General features: G+C 41.1%; 1 protein-coding gene across 3 annotated transcripts in view; it reads left to right on the forward strand.

The window, feature by feature from the left end:
• ap1m1 (adaptor related protein complex 1 subunit mu 1) overlaps positions 1-16,944 on the forward strand; it is a 146,150-nt gene extending 129,206 nt beyond the window's left edge. For all 3 annotated transcript variants that reach the window (XM_059991693.1, XM_059991694.1, XM_059991695.1), the window contains one exon: positions 15,179-16,944. In XM_059991693.1, coding sequence (XP_059847676.1) covers positions 15,179-15,201 — 23 coding nt within the window. In that variant the 3' untranslated portion in view covers positions 15,202-16,944. The remainder of the gene's footprint in view (positions 1-15,178) is intronic.
• Positions 16,945-25,144: the final 8,200 nt, after the last annotated feature.

Genomic DNA, 25,144 nt, shown 5'->3' on the forward strand with positions numbered 1-25,144 from the left:
TCAGGAACCGTTATTACCCCTTAACCAACCGGCTCTTGAACCAAAGGGGATAACATTACTCACCCCATCATTGAAATGTTCCCACATTGAGACTCACTTTCAAGGACTCTTCATCTCATGTTCTTAATATTTATTGCTTGCTTGCTTGCTTGCTTGCTTGCTTGCTTGCTTGCTTGCTTGTTTGTTTGTTTGTTTATTTATTTATTTATTTATTTATTTTCTGATCTCTGAAATTGTAACACATCATACTTAGATGAAATAAACTCCATTTGTGATATCCCCACCTATATCTGCAACTTTTCTATATACCATATCCTCTGGCAATTTTCTACACTGTTCACTACACCACTGATGTTTGTGTTGTCTGTGAATTTACTCACCCACCTATCCACATAAGACAGCAGAATTCAGAGTATAAATCCCTGTAGTCAACAAACATCTAGCCAGAATAAATCTCATTGACCAATACCTTCTGCCCTCAATGGGCAAGTCATTTCTGAATCCAAATGGACAAGTCACCGTCTTCTGGATGAGCCTCCCCTGAGGAACCTTGTCAAATGCCTTATTAAAATCTAGTCACAACTCTACTTTCATCAATTATCAATTGATGAACTCTACTTTCATCAATTATCTTCATCACCCAAGATCCCTAATAATTCTCTCCTGTAACTTCCTCACCACTGGCAAGAGACTCGGTCTGTAGTTTCTGGGATTATTCATATTTCCCTTCTTGAATAAGGAACAACATCAGCTACTCACCAGTCCTAGCCAGAGGCTAGAAAAGACACAAGCATCTTGGTCAAGGTCTTTTGCCTGTCGCTAGGCTATCCCATTGACCTGAGTATAACTCATCAGGCACTAGGGACTTTTCCACCTTTATCTCAAAATGCCCTAGCATATTGGTACACTCCATACTGATCTCACAGCCCTCCACATTAATCTCCTTGGCAAAATACTGATTCAAAGTTTTCTTTAATGACCTCGTCCATATCCACCACCTCCAAGCACATGTTCCCTCTTGATGGTCCAGTTCTCTCCCTGGTTATCCATTTGCTCTTAATGTATATAAAGAATGCCTTGGAATTTTCTTTAATCCTACTTGCCAAAAACTTTTTCATGGCCCCTCCTGGCTTTTCCAATAACCTTCTTGAGTTCTTTTCTAACTTCCTGACAGTTCTCAAGAGCTCTATTTGAGTTTAGCTTCCTAAACCTTACATGTACACATCTTTTTTTTTCCTTTTGAATAAATTCACCACTTCAGTTGTAATCCAAGATTCCCTTACCTTGCCACCCTTGTTCTTCTTTCTTATCGGAACATGAGTGTCCTGTATTTAGTGCAGTGTTCTTTAAACACCCTCCTTATGTCAGATGTGGACGCCCAAATACAGCTGTCCCTAATTAACTCTCCCTACTTCCAGCTTAATACTCTTATAATTTGCCATGTCCCAATTTAATATTCTCCCACAAGTTCCATAACTAAGAATTTGTGATCACTGTTCCTTAAATGTTCCCCACTGAAAGGTCAGGCACCTGGTTAGGATTATTTCCTAAAACTACATTCAACATGCCACCCCCCCCCCCCCCACACTTGTTGGACTATCTACATAGTGATTTTAGAAACCTTTCTGAATGTACCTAACAAAATCTGCCCCATGTAAATATTTTGTACCAAGAAGATTTCAGTCTCTTTTGGAGAAGTTGAAGTCACCCACAATAACAAGCCTGCTGTTTCTATACCTTTCTCTAAACTGCTTGCTTATCTGTTCCTCAGTGTCATGGTGACTACTGGGGGGTGGGGTGGGGGGGGGGGAACTGTCCTATAATTTTCTATCTTTGTGCCTCTCTTCACTCTTTAATAAGTTGGGGGAGGCAAAAGAGGAAATTGGTTTCAGGGTATTTGGATGCACATAATAAAACAGGCTGAAGTCAGCATGGTTTCCTTAATCTTGCCTGACAAATCTATTGGAATTCTTTGAGGAAGTGATAGGTAGGATAGACAAAGGAGAGTCAGTGGATGTTGTTTATTTGGATTTTCAGAAGGCTTTTGATAAGGTGCCACACATGAGGCTGTTAAACATTATAAGAAGGCATGGTATTACAGGAAAGATAATAGCATGGACAGATGAGCTAGAAGGGAGAAAACAAAGACTGAGAATAAAAGAATTTTTTAATTTTTGACTGCCAGTGAATAGTCATGCTCATGGGTTCGCTACTTTTCACAGATAGCTTTATAGCCAAATTTGCAGATAATGCAAATATAGGGGAGAGGCAGGTAGTGTCAAAGAAGCAGTGAGTCTGCAGAACAACTTGGATAGGTTAGGAGAATGGGCAAAAAAGTTTATACAGTGTAGGGAAGTGCATGGTCATTCACTTTGGCCGAAGGCATAAAGGCTTATACCATTTTCTAAACAGGGAGCAAGTTCAAAAATCGGAGGTGGAAAAGGACTTGGGAGTCCTAGTACAGAATTCCCTAAAGGTTAACTTATAGGTTGAGTCAGTAGTAAGGAATGCAAATTTTTAATTTTGAGAGAAGTAGAATTTAAAACCAAAGATGTAATGCTGAACCTTTATAAAGCATTGGTGAGACGACATTCGAAGTGTTGAGTCATTTTGGGTCCCATACCTATGAAAGGGTGAACGTACAAGGAGCTTTTCATTGCCCTGTTCCTGTACTTGCTGGAGGTTAGAAAAATGGGGGAATCTCATTGAAACCTACTAAACACATTGATGAAGGTAGAGCAGTAGATGTAGTGTATATGGATTTCAGCAAGGCATTTGATGAGGTACCCCATGCAAGGCTTACTGAGAAAGTAAGGAGGGCACATGCAAGGGCACATTGCTTTGTGGATCCAGAACTGGCTTGCCCACAGAAGGCTAAGAGTGGTTGTAGATGGGTCATATTCTGCATGGAAGTCAGTCACCAGTGGAGTGCATCAGAGATCTGTTCTGGAACCCATACTCTTTGTGATTTTTATAAATGACCTGGATGAGGAAGTGGAGGGATGGGTTAGTAAGTTTGCTGATGACACAAAGGTTGGAGGTGTTGTGGATAGTTTGGAGGGCTGTCAGAGGTTACAGTGGGACATTGATAGGATGCAAAACTGGGCTGAGAAATGGCAGATGGAGTTCAACCCAGTTAATTGTGAAGTGGTTCATTTTGGTAGGTCAAATATGATGCCAGAATATAGTATTAATAGTAAGACTCTTGGCAGTGTGGAGGATCAGAGGGATCTTGGGGTCTGAGTCCATAGGACGCTGAAAGCAACTGCCCAGTTTGACTCTGTGGTTAAGGCGGCGTACGGTGTATCGGCCTTCATCTATCATGGAATTGAATTTAGGAGCCGAAAGGTAATGTTGCAGCTATATAGGATCCTGGTCAGACCCCACTTGGAGTACCGTGCTCAGTTCTGGTCGCCTCACTACAGGAAGGATGTGGAAGCCATAGAAAGGGTGCAGAGGAGATTTACAAAGATGCTGCCTGGATTGGGGAGCATGCCTTATGAGAATAGGTTGAGTGAACTCGACCTTTTCTCCTTGGAGTGACAGAAGTTGAGAGGTGACCTGATAGAGGTGATGATGAGAGGCATAGATTGTGTGGATAGTCAGGGGCTTTTTCCCAAGGCTGAGATGGCTAACATGAGAGAGCACAGTTTTAAAGTGCTTAGAAGTAGGAACGGAGGAGATGTCAGGGGTAAGTTTTTTACTCAGAGAGTGGTGAGTGCATGGAATGGGCTGCCGGCAGCGGTGTTGGAGGTTTTAAGAGGCTTTTAGATAGGTACATGGAGCTTAGTAAAATAGAGGGCCGTAGGTAAGCCTAGTAATTTCTAAGGTAGGGATGTGTTCGGCACAACTTTGTGGGCTGAAGGGCCTGTATTGTGCTGTAGGTTTTCTATGTTTAATATTGAAAAGCTTGCTTAGAATGCTGTGGAGAGGATATTTTGAATAGAGGGAGCATGTTGGACCAGAGGACAGAACCTCAGAATAGAAGGATGTCCCTTTAGAGCAGAGCTAAGGAGGAAATTCTTTAGTCAGAAGGTGGTAAATCTGTGGAGTTTGTTGCCACTGACAGCTGTGAAGGCCAAGTCACTATGTATATTTAAAGTGGGGAGTGATATGTTCTTGATTAGTAAGGGTTAGATTGCAGGTAAATGCCAGGAGAGTGGGGTTGAGAGGGAAACTAAATCAGCTGAGTGGAGCAGACTCAGTGGGATGAATGTCTTAATTCTGCTCCTATGCATTACTTTGTCACCGAACAATTGATACTAGAGTGTACAATCATCACAGCGATATTTGATTCTGCGCTTCGTGCTCCCTGGAGTACAAATCGAAGTATAATAAAAAATTTAAATTATAAATCATAATTAGAAAATAGAAAAGGGAAAGTAAGGTAGTGCAAGTCAGGGCCGGATATTTGGAGGATACAGCCCAGATCCGGGTCAGGATCTGTTCAGCAGTCTTATCACAGTTGGAAAGAAGCTGTTCCCAAATCTGGCCATATGAATCTTCAAGCTCCTGAACCTTCTCCCGGAGGGAAGAGGGACAAAAAGTGTGTTGGCTGGGTGGGTCGTGTCCTTGATTACCCTGGCAGCACTGCTCCAACAGCATGCGGTGTAAAGTGAGTCCAAGGATGGAACACACACAAAATGATGGTGGAACGCAGCAGGCCAGGCAGCATCCTTAGGGAGAAGCGCTGTCGACGTTTTGGGCTGAGACCCTTTGTCAGGACTAACTGAAAGGAAAGATAGTAAGAGATTTGAAAGTAGGAGGGGGAGGGGAAAATGTGAAATGATAGGAGAAGACCGGAGGGAGTGGGTGAAGCTGAGAGCCAGACAGGTGATTGGCAAAAGGGATACAGAGCTAGAGAAGGGAAAGTATCATGGGACAGGAGGCCTACGGAGAAAGAAAAGGGGAGGGGAGCACCAGAGGGAGATGGAGAACAGGCAGAGTGATGGGCAGAGAGAGAAAAAAAACTATATCAGGGATGGGGTAAGAAGGGGAGGGGCATTAACGGAAGTTAGAGAAGTCAATGTTCCTGCCATCAGGTTGGAGGCTACCCAGCTGGTATATAAGGTGTTGTTCCTCCAACCTGAGTGTGGCTTCATCTTGACAGTAGAGGAGGCCATGGATAGACATATCAGAATCAGGGGTGTGGAATTAAAATGTGTAGCCACTAGGAGATCCTGCTTTCTCTGGCAGACAGAGCGTAGGTGTTCAGCGAAACGGTCTCCCAGTCTGCATCAGGTCTCACCAATATATAAAAGGCCACACCAGGAGCACCGGACGCTGGTGGAGTGGGGTGGAGTGGGGTGAGGGCAGATGTGCGGGAAATGGGAGAGATGCATTTGAGAGCAGAGTTGATAGTGGAGAAAGGGAAGCCCCTTTGTTTAAAAAAGGAAGACATCTCCTTCGTCCTGGAATGAAGAGCCTCATCCTGAGAGCAGATGCGGCGGAGACGGAGGAATTGTGAGATGGGGATAGCATTTTTGCAAGAGACATGGTGGGAAGCGGAATAGTCCAGGTAGCTGTGAGAGTCTGTAGGCTTATAGTAGATATCAGTAGATAAGCCGTCTCCAGAGATGGAGAAAGAAAGATCAAGAAAGGGGTGGGAGGTGTCGGGAATGGACCAGGTAAATTTGAGAGCAGGGTGAAAGTTGGAGGCAAAGTTAATGAAGTCAACGAGCTCAGCATGCGTGCAGGAGGCAGCGCCAATGCAGTCATCGATGTAGCGAAGGAAAAGAGGTGGACAGATACCTGTATAGGCTTGGAACATGGACTGTTCCACAAAGCCAACAAAAAGGCAGGCATAACTGGGACCCATATGGGTGCCCATGGGTACACCTTTGGTTTGGAGGAAGTGGGAGGAGCCAAAGGAGAAATTATTGAGAGTAAGAACTAATTCGGCTAGACGGAAAAGAGTGGTGGTAGAGGGGAATTGGTTAGGTCTGGAATCCAAAAAGAAGCGGAGAGCTTTGAGACCTTCCTGGTGGGGGATGGAGGTATATAGGGACTGGGCATCCATGGTGAAAATAAGGCGGTGGGGGCCAGGGAACTTAAAATCATTGAAAAAATTCAAAGCGTGAGAAGTGTCACGAACATAGGCGGGAAGGGATTGAACAAGGGGGGATAAAACAGTGTCAAGTTATGCAGAAATGAGTTCGGTGGGGCAGGAGCAAGCTGAGACAATAGGTCTACCTGGACAGGCAGGTTTGTGGATCTTGGGTAGGAGGTAGAAACGGGAAGTGCGGGGTGTGGGCATTATGAGGTTGGTGGCAGTGGATGGGAGACCCCCAGAGCTGATAAGGTTGGTGATGGTATAGGAGACAATGGCCTGGTGCTCCTTAGTGGGGTCATGATCAAGGAGTAAATAAGAGGAGGTATGAGAGAGTTGACGCTGTGCCTCAGCCAGGTAGAGGTCAGTATGCCAGACTACAACAGCTCCCCCCTTACCAGCAGGTTTTATAGTGAGGTTGGGATTGGTGCGGAGGGAGCGGAGAGCAGAGCGTTCGGAAGGAGTGAGGTTGGAATTGGAACACGGTGTGGTGAAGTCATCCAAGGATGGAAGACTGGTTTGTGTGATGTGCTGGGCTATGATCAATATCTTCTGCAGCTTCTTCCGGTCTCGGACAGGACAACTTCCATACCAGGTTGTGATGCACTCTAGAAGAATGCTTTCTACGGTGCACCTATAAAAATTAGTGAGGGTTTTAGGGGACAGGCCAAATTTTTTCAGCTTTCTCAGGAAGTAAAGGCACTGGTGGGTCTTCTTGGCAGTGGATTCTGCTTAGTTAGACCAAGTCAGGTAATTTGTGATATTCACCCCGAGGAAATTAAAGCTTTTGACCTGTTCCACCTGCGCACCATCGATGTAAATGGGGTGATGCAGTCCTCTACTCCTTCTGAAGTTAACAACCAATTCCTTCGTCTTGCTGACAATGAGGGATTTATCCAATATTTTCATATGTTAAACTGACATTTCCTAAACCCTGCATCTATTATCCTTAATTATTTGGATGGAGATCGGAGTTATTGACGCTACTGTGTATATTTGACATAATCCAATGGCCCATGTTGGTTAGGTTTTTTTCTTCTTTTTTGGGGATTTTTTTTTCTTCTTATTTACTCCCTTTTTTCATAATTACTATGAGTTTGGGAGGTTATTATATATGGATTATCATCTATATGATTGTATACTTAACCTATTAATTATGTACTTTCAAACTCTCTGTATTCATGTTTCATTTATGTTTGTTTAAAATTAATAAAAAGATTTAAAAAGAAAAAGAGGGATAGGTTATTGTCTTCGCACTATGCCACCAGGTTCTTAATTTCTTCTTTTTACTCTGACTCATCATTACCCAAGATATTGCCTACAATTGTGGTGTCATCAGCAAACTTATATAATGAGTTCGCTGGAAGCTTGGCTACACAATCATGGGTGTACAGTGAGTATAATATAATAATATATAGTATAATTCCATCAGAGTGATTGCATCTTTATTATTTTTGAGTTCTATTTATATAGACTCAGGATATGAGCACTCGATTATGTCTGTTCTTTGTGCAGCTGTGTTAACGTCAGTGATTAATAGTGGAAGTTTCCCCATACAACCTCTATTACCTCCTTTCTACCTTATCCTGGAACATTAAGTACCTAGTCCTGTCCCTCTCTCGACTAAGTTTTCATTCATATTGATAACAGTATCATAGTACCATGTACTGATATATGTTCTAAGTTCATCATCTTGACATTAATATCCCAGCATTAAAGTAAACGTGCTTTAATCCGGTCACCCCATTGTGTTTATTACCTTGCTCCTATCTGTCAGATTACATTTACTATCAAAGTATGTATTCAGTATACAACCTTAAGGTTCTTCATCTTGTAAGCAGCCACAAAGCACCATAGAACCCATTTAAAGAAAAACCCACTCAACAAGACCATTCAAAGCAAGAAAAAAACAAAATCTCACGAATAACAAAAAGCGAATAAAAAGCACACAGAACATTAAACATCCAACCACAGAGTCCCCAAAAGTGAGTTCACATCCATGAGCCACTGAAGTGAGTGAACTAATAACCACAGCCACAGCCACCGCATTAGATCGGCAGACTGCAACTGCACACTTAGTACTGCGCTGAAGCGCCTCAATCAAATCATGCAAATAATAAAGCATGCTCAGTGCTGAGGACAATAAACATCAAACAGCAGCCTGAAGTGAGTCCACAGACACGAATCACCAAGGTAATCAAACCTTATAGAGTGGGACCTAAGACTCTTGCACCTTGGCAACAGCGAGAGGGAGACTGGTCAGTGGCAGGGAGACACACTGACGCCCATTTGTTTTCCACTCTTGTCCTCATCAATTTTAATCTTGCTTGATGCTTTAATCGGCATAGATCACAAGTTTATGGTCCACCTTTGGGAATCAACACAGTGTGTACCCCCAGTGATGGCTGTAGCTACACCCCACACCGACTTCCCCAGGAGATCACAGAAGCACCAGATTATTTGGTCAGCCCAAAAATACATTCATAAAAGGAGAATTACAGTCCAAAAGAAGCTGTTGAAGTGTAGTTAGAAGGGAAAGAGCATTCAGTAGTTTTGTAAGCTATCTGCAAAATATCACCATTGGTACCATCTTGCCCAAAGAAATTTTCCTTTTCTTCAGAAGTATTTTTCTGAATCACCAATATAATGAAGGAACAGAAGCTCATTGAACCTATGTAATGACCCAAAGTTATAAGACAACAACAACCAATACCCTTTCTGTCAGATGTTAGACCAGGCAGTGGTCTGTTTTTGCTTTGCCATTGTCTTCAGTTTCACCAGTATTTCATGATGCAACATTTGATCATATGCTTCTGTGATATCAAGGTAAGTTATTATGACCTCATTCCTGTCATTGAGCCTTCTATGGTTTGCTGGTTATTGAGAATAAACTGGGCACTATTTAGCCAGATTGGATTTGTTCTGCTTTTCGCAAACAGGTCATTTCCACATGGTTCGATAAATGTCAGTGTGACTGTATGGCTGGCAGTGCAGCTGGTCCTGGAGCATGGGCTTCCAGTACCACAGCAACTGCCTCAGTTGTACCAGGCATATTCGATTGGACAGAGAAATAAAATTAGTATTTAAGGTAAAATTAGTGGTCTGTTTTAGAAATGAACGGATTTTAACCAAAGGCAAACCTGAGGAAAACAGGGTAACTGGGCTGGAGAAAAATAGTCTGTGAGTGTGTGTGGGAGGAGAAGGAAGAAGTAGTTAGACGTCTAGAAAGATGACATTCAGTGTAAATAACAGTTAAGGAAGAAAAGTGGTTAAAAGGAGCTGTAAATGATTAAACCACTGTTGTTAATTTATCCATTTAAAATAAAACTTGCTAAATTTTAAAGTTTTCTACTTTAAAATAACACCAAGCTCAAATATTACAGCTGCTTTTACTCTGTGATCTGATGATGTGTGGATTTACACAATTACATTTGGCCTTTTCTGATTTGTTAGTTTGTTGTTCCAATAAGTGGGAATAATAAAAATCCCCAGAGTATCTTATCTGTTGATGATTTCAGTTCACTGTTGGACCCTCCAATGAGTTGAACCTGGCAAGTAACACCAGGATGGGTGGTCATCTTCTCCACTTGCTTATCCTCAAGTGGTTGTGTAAAGGAACTGGATGTGTTTTATCTTTGGGTGCATAAAATAACATCATTGTTAAAGTATTTTCCATGTAAGTTTGAAAATATGTTTATAAACTGAGAAAATATGTTCAAGAATCCATTATATCCAATGTGGGAACACTGCAGGATGATCTGAAATAACCCAAAGGTGGAAAATGATCAACAATCCAAACATCGACATAAAGGAGCAGATTTATAATGAATGTCTTTCTTAAAAGTTGCAAAAACTTTAAGTAGGCAGTGAAGTGAAAATTAGGGTTTGTCTGGCAGTGCAACACAGGTACATTCATAACATTACATATTTTGGAATTTAGTTAAAACTACCAATTTACTATCATTGATTATGTCTAAAAATCCAAACAACCTGCAAGTGACTCTTCTAAATATACTGAATGCATGGCTTGTTTTCTTTAGATATGCACATTCCAGTATCTACTTCAAGCCTATCATCACTCTGTCTAGTGCCAGCAGACCCTCACCATCTCTGCTCTTGCTCATTTTGCCCTCCCACTCCCTCATACGCGTTGAGAGCTTTATCACAGAAAATTGAAAATCTTTAGTGCTGCTCTGGGGATCTAGTACTGTGTTTGTTGTTGTGGAATCACAGAACAGGAATTTGCTGTATTCCTAGTAATTCTTCTGGAACTCCTTCAATGGAATGAGAGGATTTGTAGCCAAACTAAGTAACTAACACAGTACTGCCTGTACTCCCATGGCAGGAACTCTTGTGGGTTACAATGGGGGTGTTTATAAGCTATTTTGCAAATGTAGTGAAAAGCAGTTCAAGCAAAGCAGAAGGGATGAAGAAGGCATGGCTGAGTTACTGAATGTGTACTTTACATCAGTCTTCACCAAGGAAGATGGGAACGTATGAATGTGATTTGCATAGACATGCTAGAAAAGAATATTGCAGGGATTTTAGGGAGGATCGTAGAGTCATAAAGAAATACAACACAGAAATGCCTTTCGGCCCATCTAATCCATGCCAAACATTTAAACTGCCTACTCCAATAAACTTGCACTGGTACCATAGCCCTCCATACTCCTACCTTCCATGTACCTATCCAAACTGCTCTTAAATGTTGAAATCGAGTTCACATTCACCACTTGTGCTGGCAGCTCATGGTCCTCTGAATGAAGAAGTTTTCCCTTATATTTCCCTTAAACTTTTCACCCTTAACCCATGACTTCTGGTTGTAGTCCCACCCAACCTCAGAGAAAAAAAGCCTGCTTGCATTTACCCTCTCTATACCCATCATTGTTTTGAGGTGGTGGAAGTCTGGGAAATAACTGGATTGTTGTGGTGTACAGCCAGTGCAGACTTTACAGGTGAAAATATAAAATATGTTTCTGGTGCTGCAGCATGTAGTGGTTCTGGCAGGGATTGCCTGAAGAGCAAGCTAATGACCCAGGCAATGTTTGAAGGAAGCTTAGGTTTGCTTTGGTATCACAATCTATGCACCAGTTACTTTTAATTTGAAGATCTGCAAGAGGTAAATAAAATCAAGCTATTGAAGAATATGTAGTTATTGAATACAGCTGAGATGTTCTGAATGAGAGATGCTTTATTATTTTATTTGGAGATGCAGTGCAGAACAGGCCCTTTCAGCACTGTCCAGCAACCCACCTATTTAACCGTAGCCTAATCACAAGACAATTCGTAATGACAAATTAACCTTCTAACCGGTACGTCTGGATTGTGGGAGGAAACCAGAACACCCGGAGGAAACCCATGCAGTCACAAGAAGAACATACAGACTTATTAGAGATGGCACCAGAACTGATCTCAGAAGTCTGACATCCCGAACTGTAATTGTGTCACACTAACTGCTACATTACAGTGGCGCCCTTTTGGCCTGAAGTGGCTTGCATGTCCATGTGGCTCCATTAAGTTTGCTTTGTATGTCTATATGATGTATAAAATGCATATAGAAATCACAAAGCTTCTGTGGCAAATGAATGGAAATTGGTGTGCTTTAGGGCAGATTGTCCTGCCAGCAGCTGAAATGATCTCTTGGGAAAATTCCTTTTATCCAGCCACAGAAAGAAACAATTTCAGATGGTGTTCGTGTGAATGCACGAACTAGAAACAGATCTAAGTGTGTAGAAGAAGATCTTATTAAAAGACACACAACTTTACAAATGTAGATATCATATTTTGGAAGAAAAACAGTTGCTTCTTGATTATATCTTTGACTGATTTTGTCTAGGGCTTACCTGCCTACTCCCAACTTCACATAAAGCATTGGCATGTCCGTGTGAGGTTACCTGGTGAGAATGCTTCTATTCAGTTAGTGTGCTGCTAGTTGCTTTTCCCTCTCCCACCTCTAACCCCACAACACCATCTTTAATTAGTTTACTGGTTTCTAAAGCATAACAATCACTCCACCTGTTTCTGTTCGCACCCTGATAAACTTCTACCAAGAGAAGGTGAGCAATTGACATTCAGTCTGTCCATCAAACCCATTGTCCTGGTTGTCGCCCATTCCAGCATGCAGGCCATAAATTATATAGGCAGATTGGATCAACTCAATGAGTTATCTAAGTGTTTGAAGTATTGGGCAGATGTTGACATTGGGAAGGTGTATTCTTGGATGAAGGAAGAAATTAATTAGTGAGGAGAGTGGGAGTCATAAACTTAAAATCAGACTTAAATTTTTTTCTTATGCAGTATTGTGTTAATGCTGAACCCTCTTCCCCAAAATTGTGCATGGCCAGATAATTGGAGATACATTCTTGCTAGATTGGGCAATAAAGGGGCCTGCTGTCAAGATACTGAGTTATGATGTCAATCAATGGCTCTCAGTGTGGCCCATATGGCTCCCCATTGGGCCTTGCCAGATTTCATAGGGGTCATAAGTAAAAACCAAGAAACTGGGGGCCACAGGAGTTTCTGAACGAGCCACGAGAAGTTCACTGTTTTAATGAAATATTACCAAAATGTCTAAGAAAGAAAGGAGTATTTGTAATTTAATTACAAGAATGAAATGAATGAGAAAATATGCTACATGATACAAATGAGGCAGCAAAACTGCTTAGCCTGTGTGGGTGGGGGGGGGGGGGAGGGTTGCAGCACATCAATTTCTGCTCCTGCTTGACCACACACAAATCGCTTTTCACAGCCTGCAGGGTGGCGCACTGAGCCCCACTCCACATCCACCCCCAACCACAAATCATAAACTGCAGATTGGGCAGGGCTGTCTGCAGCAGGAGACTTGTTCTGTGTGTTACGATGCTTATAAAACATGACATGAAGGCTGCAGTTACTGCAGTGGCATTATCTGCCAGAAACGGCTAACCTGCAGAGAGGCAAGAATGCTTGACATCCACCACTGGATCATCATCTACCACTATAGCTTCTATTAAATCCTGGATACTTAACATATTTTGAAAGGAAGTTCAATTCGCTTATCTTCATGAGTACACACTCTTTATCAGAACATATAATTTGCATATATAATTGCATTTTTAAAATATTTGCCTAAAAATTATTTTTAAAAAGTACCATCTAAAAATCTAGTTTTATTTTTACATGTACGGTATTTTCAATACTGATAGTTTTACGTGTGGGATTATACTTATAATTCTTCAACATTTACTAATTTTCTAGAAATATCCTATTCAGAGCTTTAGAATAGCTTATTTTTCATATACACCTGTAATATATTTAACATATATCTGTAACCTGTGAAAATATAAATGACTGAGTATTAGAATAATTGGTACAGTTGATCAAAAAACAATCAACTAACAAATATTATGGTGAGTGGGGGATACAGAGGTAAATGAAAGCCACAAGTGGGTCACGAGCAGAAAAAGGCTGAGAACACTGTTGTAGATAAATCATTTAATTGACTGGATTAAGGGTTGACTTACTCATTTCTGCTTCTATCGTTCCAGAATGCTGCAGTTAATTAATCTTATTTTTTTGGAAGTAATCCATCACAGGCATCTCAAATGTCAATTCCTATGGCTAGCAGCAATTTGATCCAAGTAGATTCCATGATGTTGCATGTATAGGGATGCTTATGATGTAGTGCTAGGCAATAGACTCTTTATTGGAGTGAGATTTTTGATAGATGCATACATATTATTATTTACAGTTGCTTTAAAATCCTCAGGAATTTCCAATCAAAAATATGCTGAATGTAGCTTCAAATTTTGAATTTGTCAGCGATGCTGTTCAGAAGTAAAGAGAGTGGAGTTGCTTCCTAGTCCATATCCCAATCAGTTGCAGCACTGAGGTTTTGAGATTTACAGGACTGCTCTATTCTGTACTGTACTAATGTCATATTTGTACTTCTCATGCTAACAGTGAAATTAGAGACCCAATTTATGCCCAGTGTGACTGTGTTGTAACTTCTCATATCCCAGAAAGAAAAAACAGCTGTGAGGGTTTGACCTCCAGTCTGTGCTGAGTTCTGATTTGGCCTAGGTGCAGTGAGCTGGATCAATGCACACCGCCCTGTGCTGTATCATGATTAACAGTGCAGGAATTTCCAGGGAGTGACACACACAAAATGCTTGAGGAACTCAGCAGACCAGGCAGCATCTATGGAAAAAGTACAGTTTTGAGCCAAAACCCTTCGGCAAGACTGGGAAAAAAAGCTGAGGAGTATATTTAAAAGGTGAGGGGAGAGAGAGAAACGCCAGGTGATAGGTGAAACTAGGAGGGGGAGGGATAAAGCAAAGAGCTAGGAAGTTGATTGGTGCATGTGACAGAAGGCCATTGAGGAAAGAAGAGGGGGCAGGAGGAGCATCAGAGAGAGGCGATAGGCAGGCTAAGATTCCAGGGTGCATTGTTTTAATTCTGTTGTTGCCTTCAGGATAGAAAAAGAGTTGTTAAGAGGACCAAAAGCAAAGTCTATTAATCATGAAATACAACCCAACAAAACAGAAGCTGAGAATTGCAAACTATGCTAAGTTGTCTTGACATTATATATAATGTGCATGGGTGAAATCAATCCTGTTTGCTCTGCTCTTGATTAGAATGATGAACTGGTAGTACTAGGATAAGGTTCAGTATCATGTAGCTGCAGATATTTGAAAGAAGCACCTTTTCTGTTTCTCTTGGTTTCATGTTGAACCTGTAAAGAGTAATAGAGTGTGATCTGATGCAGTACAGACCACACATTTACAAAGGTTATTATAAAGTATCACACACAAAACGCTGGTGGAACTGAGCAGGTCAGGCAGTATCTGTAAAAAAAAGAATAAACAGTCGATATTTAAGGTACTGAAAAAGGGTCTCAGCCAGAAACAACAGTTACTCTTTTCCATGGAGGCTACCTGACCTGCTGAGTTCTTCTAGCATTTTGTGAGTGTGCTTTGGATTTCCAGCATCTATAGACTTTCTCATGTTTATTATAAAGTATGCAATTGGCAGTCGACTTTTTGCAAGGTAATATTTTGTTACACATTCTGAACTATATAATATTATATTGAGATTCTGTACAAATGTTCATGGTGCCTTTTAATACCATCTTTTCCCCTTAATTTGTAGACTACCAGCTGAGGACACAGTGAAGCAAGATAGCAACTGAAAATTGATTGGGAGAAGGGATCTGATTCAATGGATTGTATTGGTGTATTCATCATGTTTCAGGTCACTATGAGAACACTGACTTTATGAAGAAGGTAAAGCATGTTAAATGCACTCATTCAAGGACTGAAAGGAAAACAGGCACAGTTTGTCCCCTTGTCTCTACCCCATCCATCCTGATGCCATCATCAAATCTTCCTCTTACTCCTTGGTCCTTATGAATAAGTAGGCTAAGTTTTTTTTTACTTTGTCAATGAGCAACTGAGCGAATAAAACCATCAGCCTGAATTTCAGTTTGAACTTTAAGCACTCACTTTGAATGTTCTTGATGAGTTCAGATGTTGTTCTCTTTGCTCAACAATTGTGTATTGATGTGAGTAGCATTTTCATTGCCTGAAAGTTATGCGCTATGTGTATTATTTTGTTTCAATTACCAAGTGCTGCATTAAAATCAAACACCCATGGTCAAGATGGGGGAAAGTTACCCTTCCTTTGACCTCCATCTAATTTTAGACAGGTACAAAGGAAATACACCTACAAAGCCAAGAACAGCATACTCACAAGGGTAAAAATATTCTCCAGGTATCCTCCAAATCTGTTTTTTTTTCTGTGGAATATAACAAAATTCATAGTTATAATGTAACAGTTGTCCTCAGAGGTTTAAGAACTAGTATAACTTTCATTGGAGCCCATTCAAATTGGCCAATAGACAGTGGAGTTTGAATTTTGCATTATTGTCCATTACTAACTTCAGCTCTGAGTTGTAGCTACCCAGGGCAGATCCAGTTTGCCACAGAACCAATACTTGCCTGTCTCAATCTCTGCTGCTCCTCTAATCCCTCCGCCAATCACATCACACACCTTTTCTTCCCACTAAGTCTGCCTTTCAATATCAAATATCCAAATTCAGCCCACCTTTGTCTCCAAGAAGGAAATGCATTAATTTGATTTTTGAAGAGAACAGTATTAACTTTATTGTTGTCATACCATTACAACTGCTAAACAGAGCCACTGCTATGTGCACCCCCAGTCAGAACAGAGCTGATTGTGGTCTCTCTGTCAGTACAAAACAATAAGAGATCAAAAATAAAAGTCCTCAAACAACAGGTAACAACCGACTGGCTCAGTAGGTCACTTCAAAGGGGGTGTTGTCAACAGTTGTATATTTTGTATGCTGCTGTGTTTTTAGATGTATACTGTGTGTGTATGTGTGTGAAATCTATATAAATGTTTAAATACAGTGTTAGAAAGAGTGCAATTGTTCAGTAGATCCTATCATTGATCCTTAACATTTTGTATATTTGTATTGTTAGGTTAGACTGCATTATCTAGCACCACCATGACTGTGCCAAGACTGGCCATGAAAGCAGGAACCCATTGAGTTTTTGAATCCTCTGCTGGCTGAATAGCCAGTTTTAGGGCACATTTGGTTGAGACAGTGGGGAGCTGCCACTGGTGTAGCACCATGAGCCAACACTACTCTATGTGTGTTGCCTTTTAGGCCCAATATAGGCATGGGGTTGTCTAGTAATCTCCACAGGTACAGCTTTTCAATAACTCATTCTTTTGTGATACTGTAGAAGGTTCTCTCTCCATAGATGAATTAACCCAGTATGGAACAAAATATTTCAGAGAATTGAAAAGGAAGGAGGTGTATATTTATTTCTTGATGGTGTGTTTGCAAGTCTTTGTCCTTGGATGTTAGTGTAGTCCTCCAGCAAACTGGTAGCACTTGTATTGCACATTCCTAAAGAAACCTGGATGGATAGCTTAAAGTATCCTTGACGTCTCAGGTCACAGAGACACAAATGTGTATTCAGCCTCCGTTTCTAGATTTGGAGCGATTTAGACTGGTCTACGCATACCATTTTATCCCTATTCTTTTTGATAAAAACAATAAAAAGAATTTCTTTGCCTACATTTTGCTTCTCAAGTTTTTTTTTGTCTTGGAGTGATTTTTTTTATCCAAGACCAGGAAAGGCCAAATACTGCAATGTTTAAACATGCCCTGGAATATCATTGCAGGGTGAGGTAGTCAGCTTTCTGCTTCTTGTCACTGCAGGTGGTAGCTGTTCAGTAAAAGATGTGTTTGTATAAACCCCTGTTTTCCTTTACTGCTGCACCCAGAGTGAGTCAAACAGTGCCAATTTTTTGTTGCTGGCTAGTAAATAGATTGGTCATTCTTACAACAATTATGCCACAGGCATTGAATATCAGTGTGACTTCCAGAGGAAATATCATGAATTAGCATTGGTCCTGAAGAGACTAGATGTCTTAGAAAGTGGAATGGCTCTGTGGTTTTGGATGAATAATTTGTTATCTCTGAGTGCCATGCCTGATAAACCCTGCCACTTCGATTAGTTCCAGTTGCATGTTGTGGGAGCCCAGGAAAATGAGGGACTCTTCTAGAGATCCCTTCACCTCATTTGAATTCTGTTAATTCTAAAGAAGCCATCCTGTGTGTGTTAAGTAACCTATAAAAGACTTGTGCCTGTGATGGATAGCTAGAATAGTTGCATTGTGTAAATTTGAGTGGTAGTGGAAAGGTCTTTGAAGATAGTTGTCCATCTTCATGAACATTTAAGCCAGATGCAGCTGTTGATGAGGAATGGCTGTTCTGTGGCTACTCATTCCCATGGAGCCATCTCGCTTTTGAGAGCCCTAATTTTAATTATGTGAGAAAACCAAAGTCCTCTAATGCACCAAAGTTAGTTGACCTTGTGACATAGCTGCTACATGATGAACTTGGAGCATGTACTTAGTTTTTATACTGGTTAAGGACACTCCTTCATGGCTCTGGGTACTGAACTTCTCTGTACCATGCCCCCCCAAGTTGAGGCATTTGAAGCGGAGAGATTTCTTAACAGTATCAATGTCATCATTGTCTCCTTATGCTAACCCCTCCAGCTGCTGACAGTACAAGCCAAAGCTGCACTGCCAGTTAGTGAAATTGATTGCCTTTTCAACTTAGCCTTGTAAACTTTTCCCCTCTCGCCCTCCCCTCTTACCCTCTCTTCTCCCATCTCCCTTATTATGCCAAGTAAACTTGAGCAGAAGCTGCAATTGGTATTAAGTCCACAAAGTTGGTTCCCCTGCGATCTTTGAAAGCTCCAGAGGGTGGAAAGTGCTCAGATTGTGTTCCTGTTGTAAAACTGTTCAAATGCCTGGATAAACTAATTAGATGTTGCTCATTAGCTTTCTTAAAAACTTTCCCTGCCTGTTATAAATAGTGTTAATTTGCCTTTCTTCTGTGTGTGTATTTATCATGTTCTTTACATTACTACTAATAAAAATAAACCACAACATAGAGTTTGGTGTATCTACTTTTACATAGCAGTTGTAAACAAGTGGCAGCCAAGTAACAAGGCAATGAATGCTGACAAATAAATTGTAATTACAACCCCAGCCTTCAGAATATTATGACATGAGAAAGTTTTTATTTGTTGCTGTACACATTCAGTATTCAGTTTCTCATAAAAAGGCATTTCTGTGATTCTGGAAATTTGGAATTGAAATGCTGACAATGTTCCAGGTCAACCAACATCTGTTTAGAGAGAAAATCAGCTGATGTTTCAGATCATCATCAGAACTGAGAGTGTACAGTGTACCCTTGGACAATGTGAATGCACACACTTTGTAACACTTCTTTCTTTTTACATTTATCCATAATTTGTAGTTTACAATTTACATGGATGTCCATTGTTCATCCCATTAGCCAGGGATATGATGGAATATGTGGAAATCAGAACAATTCTCGGCTAAATGCATCTCAGGGCCATTTCACATTTCTTTTTGATTATCACCAGCAGTTTTCTTCCTATAAAATGATTTGTTCTTGCAGCAGTTTAAACCATTTATATTGTTGTGGTTTGCTTAATAAGCAATGATACATATTCTGGAAGCTGGAAGAATTTCCTGAACTCCTTATAATAAGACTCGGCAGCCAAGGCACAAGAATCTGACTTGAATTCCAGCTTTTTTGCGATATAGGCCATTCATTGTTTCATCTGTATACTTTATGTTGCTGTGAATTGAATTTGGGACTCTCACAGTCACTTGCAGCTTCACACATAATTCTTCATAAAGATGAGACAGGATGTTCTTCTCCCTAATCAAATTGAATATAGATGGAAACCAGTATATCAGGATGAAGTGTTTGGCTTTGTTGGCTGGAAAATACCAGAGCTGAACTGTTTTTTAACAACCCAATGAAACTTCACCAATGTACTCCTTAAGGAAATATCCGCCATTCCTTTGTGTTATCACCATAGATGACTCTAGCAGTTCTCCGGTAAAGTACACATTTCAGACACCTATGGATGGATTGGTGGCCCACACCCTTCCTCTCTAATACACATCATGTGAATTAATTCTGCAGACATGGGATGATATTGCATGAAAAAGCAAAATATTGTGGTTAAATAAAATTGAGGGGGGGACGAAATGCAAACTGGAGATACTGAGCAGTTCCTACACCCATGCAGGAGAACAAGTGACCAGTATGCCAGGAATTCCAGTATGTAGTGGACAAAGTGTACCAGTAGGGCTGTGTGGTCATTTCCACTGTGCTCAAGAGGCCGTCACAGGGCTAATTGTGAGGAGGAGGGTGAGTGGGAGTTGGGATAGGGATGTAAAGATGAAATATGAAAGTAAGTTAGCCAATAATATCAAAAATTATACCAAAAGTTTTTAGATATTGAACAACTGGAGAGATAGCAATAGGAAACAAGGAAATAGTGAATGAACTGAATAAGCATTTTGCTTCGGTCTTCACCGTGGAAGACACTGAGAGAATGCTGGAAGTTTGAGAGTGTTAAGTGGCAAAAGTGAGCAGTTCCTATCACTAGGGAGATGCTGTTTGGGAAACTGAAAGGTCTGAAGGTAGTTAAGTCACCTGTACCGATGGACTACATCCTAGGGTTCAAAAAGAAGTAGATGAAGAGATCATCGAGGCATTAGTAATCATCTTTTGAGAATCAATAGTCTGCCATGGTTCTGGCATCAGGGATGTTTCTGGGGTAATTAAGGAGTTATGTGAAGCAAGTGGGGGTGAGTGGGAAGCCAGCGCAGCCATGTGCTGAACACAGGCAGAGTGATGAATTTATAGAATTTATTCCCACAAAGAGTTATGAAGCCAATTTACTGTATGTATTTAAGGCAGAATACATGGGGCAATCAGTGTTTAGGAGATCATTAATGGTACTTCTTGGGATTGGTGAAACAGCTGCTCAAATGTATGACTGGGAGCTGACTGGAGATTGGAATCCACACCTGGAAGATGTGACTGGCTACCTTCCTCCTCACCCCTGATACAAGTCAGGGTGTTGCTCATTTGTTGTCCCACTACTTACATGGGTACCATCCAACCAGGTTTCACCCCTAGACAGTGCCAACTGTTCCATCATTGTGGCTTCCCATCTACCCCTCTGGATGCAGCCAACTAACTTGTCAAAGACCTGGAGTTACACCAGTGACTATTTGCTCTGAGAGCCCTTGCACCACAGAGCCAGTGTCAACCTGGTGACATGTCCATAGAAATTGTAGGTATAATCAATAATACCTTCTCAGTAATATACTGCTATGCCAAGTCAGCATTGATGGCAGCTCACTAATAAACAGTTAACCAAGCATGAAGGCAGATAAATGTAACAGAATTCTGGCCTCAAAAGGGTTAAATTAATTCATATTCCCTTCAGTGAGGATTCTTGTATACTGCTCCAAAGAAGTCCTATTGGACCCAAGCATCTTTCAGATGAGGTATTAACCCAAGGATCTGTTTGTCCTGTCAGATGAATGTAGAAGTAACTACAGCACTACCCAAAGAAAGGGAAATCATTATGGTATCCACATCAATACTCCCTTGCACCTGAGTAGTCTCTATGGCTGTAATTTCATTCTTGTTTGTGAGAGCTTGCTTCTGCAAAATAGCTACTTAATTTCCCATATTACCATAGTGGGATCTCTTCAAGAAAGCCTCAATCAATCTGTCCCATCCCGCAATCCCCCCACCCCAGTTCACTACCCTTGAACTACAGGATCAATTAACACCTCCAACAGATTATGTCTTAAGACCCAATGCTGTACAGAAATGAAGAAAATAGAATCATGAAGACTCTAAGATATAGCGCCATAGTAAGGCTATTCAGTCTGTCAGTTCTGCTCTGCCATTCAATCATGGCTGATTTTTTTCAACCCCATTCTCTTGCCTTCTTGTAATCTTTAACTTGTTTATGTATCGAGAACCAATCATTCTCTACCTTAAATACATACAGTGAATTGGCTTCATACCTCTTTGTGGGAACAAATTCTATAAATTCACCACTCTCTGGCTGCAGAACTATCTCCTTGTCTGTTTTAAATGGAAATCCCTTTATTCTGAGGCTGCGCTTTCAGGTCCTTGACTCACTGACTAATGAAAGCATCCTCTCTACATCTACTCTCCAAGCCTTTCAGTATCTGATAGGTTTCATTGAGATCCCCATCATCCTTCTGAACTCTTGAGTGAAGGCCTAACTACATCAAACACTCCTCAAGATTTAAGCCTTTCATTCCCAAGGTCATTCTTGTGAATGTTCTGAAAGGTAAATGTTAATAATCATTTAGATATTCTCTTCAGTACTTGGAAAGTTTAGTCTTTAATGATAAGAATGAATATTTTGATGGTGAAAGGGTTTAGATTTGACTGCTGTAGGAATTTTCCTTAGCAGTCAACCACAATCACCCCTCCCACCCCATCAGCAGGCTAACCTACAAACACATAGTGGAGGAGCTAGGTGGCACTGTGGTCTAAGCCTTTCATGTATTATTCATTAAACGTTTTGATCTGTTTTCATTGTAATGTCATTACTGCATCAAACAAATTCAGAGGGCTATGAAACAGGCCTTTCGACCCAACATGCATGTAGACAAAAGTGCCTACCTGAGCCTGTCCCATTTGCCTGTGTTTGTCCCATATCCCTCTAAACTTTTCTTATCCATGTACCTATTCAAATGTCTTTTAAGTGTTGTACTCACCTCTGGCAGCTCCATGTTATCATCTTGTGTGGAAAAGTTGCCTCTTAGATCCCCTTTAAATCTTGCCCTTCTCACAAACCTGAGCCCTCTAGTTTTAGGTTGCCCTACCCTGAAAGACTAACCATAAGAAATGTCAGGAACCACAATGTTCCATCTGCCGGGGTGGGTTTGGTCAGTGATGTGTGTCTGCAGAGTGAATGAGGGAGAGCAGTGCAATTCTGAATTTTTCCCACTCAGTGTGGGAGAGCTTGTGGAGAATGAGGAACATTCCCGATGAAAGCGGAGTAAACTGAAGCAGGCTGTGCATTAAATTGTAAAGTTGTACTACAGTTGTTTATTTTTGTGGTGCATGAATAATACTACAAGAGGAACACTAGGGCCTGGTTTGGTGCTCTCACAACACCCTTCTGTCCACAGGCATGTGATGGGTGCCTGTGTGGCTGCACTCCCACGTTCCCAGTGGGCAGGGATGTGTCAGCACACTAGGTCCCTGACACAGCACCTCCTCTGTAAGCCCCATCACTATGAAGGCCGAACACAGCAGGGTGGGAGCATCTCTGCCTCCACACATCTATCCCACTGGGCAAAGCATCACAACAATGAAAATTAGTCCTGACGAAGGGTCTTGGCCAGAAATGTTGACAGTGCTTCTTCCTATAGATGCTGCCTGGCCTGCTGCATTCCACCAGCATTTTGTGTGTGTTGCTTGAATTTCATCATCTGCAGACTTACTCGTGTTTACAACAATGAAAATGTTCCTTCAGGAGCACCAGGACAATTCTTTGGAAGGGCTGTAACCCCATTGCAAGAAGTGTTTCCAAAGGATGGCTCAGCTTCACCTTTCTGAGGAGAGTTCAGCATAGGAGAATCCCCAAGTTGAGAGAGGATTAAATATTTATGATTGAATGCAAAATTAATACGTAAAAGCAACATAAATTGAGTATAGGAGTTTGGATGTAATGTTAAAATCGTACAAGGCATTGGTAAGGCCGAATTTGGAGTATTGTGTACAGTTCTGGTCACCGAATTATAGGAAAGATGTCAACAAAATAGAGCGAGTACAGGGAAGATTTACTAGAATGTTACCTGGGTTTCGGCACCTAAGTTACAGGGAAAGATTGAACAAGTTAGGTCTTTATTCTTTGGAGCATAGAAAGTTGAGGGGGGACTTGATAGTGGTAAAAATTATGAGGGGGATAGATAGAGTTGACGTGGATAGGCTTTTTCCATTGAGAGTAGGGGAGATTCAAACGAGGACATGAGTTGAAAGTCGGGACAAAATTTTAAGGGTAATACAAGGGGCAATTTCTTTACTCAGAGAGTGGTAGCTGTGTGGAATGAGCTTCCGGTAGAAGTGGTAGAGCCAGGTTCGGTATTGTCATTTAAAGCAAAATTGGATAGGTATATGGACAGGAAAGGAATGGAGGGTTATGGGCTGAGTATGGGTCAGTGGGATTAGGTGAGAGTAAGCATTCGACATGGACTAGAAGGGCCGAGATGGCCTGTTTCCGTGCTGTAATTGTTATATGGTTATAAGTTATTTGCCTTATCATCAACTATTATATATAGCATTATTGAACTTCTGAAGTCTTCACTGGAAGACACCATCAGTATGTCAGAAATTCGAGGGTGTCAGGGGACAGGAGTGATTGTGATTGTTATTACTAGGGAGAAGGTGCTTGGGAAGCTGAAAGGTGTGAAGTTAGATAAGTCACATGGACCAGATGCACTAGATTCCAAGGTTCTAAAAGAGACAGTTGAAAAGATTGTGGAGGCAATAGCAGTGATCTTTCAAGAATCATGTGATTCTAATTCTGCAATGTTTCTGGGCAAATGTCACTCCACTGTTTAAGAGGGGAAGGAGGCAAAAGACAGGAACTTAAAAGTCAGCTAGACTGACTTCTAATGGTTGAAAAGATGTTGGAATCCATTATTAAGGATGAGGTTTCAGGATACCTGGAATCACGTGATAAAATAGGCCAAAGTCAGCATGGCTGACTAGCAGGAGGCAAAGAGCGGGGTTTTTTCTGGTTGGCTGCTGGTGATTAATAGTGTTCTGCAGTGGTCAGAGTTGGGACCCCTTCTTTTCAAGATATATAACAATGTTTTGAAATTAGAGGGTTTGTGGCTAAGTTTATGGATGTTACAGAGATAGGCAGGTAGTGTTGAGGAAGTAGGAAGTCTGCAGAAGGACTTAGATTAGGAGAATGACAAAAAAGTGGTAGATATAATACAGTTATTTGGTCATGCATTGAGGTAGAAGGAATAAAGGCTTAGACTTTTCTGAATTCAGAAATCTCAGGTGCAAAGGGACTTTGGAGTCTTTGTGCAGGATTCCCTAAAGGTACACTCTTGGGCAACTGGACCCAAGTGCAGAGAATAGGACTTGCTGACACCAACTTAACCCAGGAGCAACAGATGGCAGGCTTACAGCTTGACCCAGGATTGGAGGAATGGCAGAATCCCCATGGAGACAGAAACAAGAGGAATACCAGCAGAGCCTTTGAGGAGCAACTGAGCAACAACGCAAGACAACTCAACACATACAACACAATGACTCCACTAAGGCAGTAAACAAGAGTCCCCTTTAAATAGTCATAGAATGTGGGAAGCACATGCCAGTCACAATTATCTTGACAAGATTAAAGCAAAAGCTTATGGGCTTAATGTATTAGTAAATACAGGTGCCAAGAAGCTCAACACTGTATGGCAAGCTGCAGCGGCCACAAGGCTCATGACAATATTCAAATAATGCATATTGATACAATTTATGATAATGCCTTTAATATCCTTTAGTATTCCCATTAATAAATTCCCATAAATTCATTCCCCAAACTCCCATTAACTTACTGTCAGAATTTCCCAATTACTACCATAAATTCTCATTTCTGTAATGAATCAATAATGCTCTCT

Source organism: Hypanus sabinus, chromosome 16, assembly GCF_030144855.1.
Source record: "Hypanus sabinus isolate sHypSab1 chromosome 16, sHypSab1.hap1, whole genome shotgun sequence".
In the NCBI taxonomy this organism is placed as follows: Eukaryota; Metazoa; Chordata; class Chondrichthyes; order Myliobatiformes; family Dasyatidae; genus Hypanus; species Hypanus sabinus.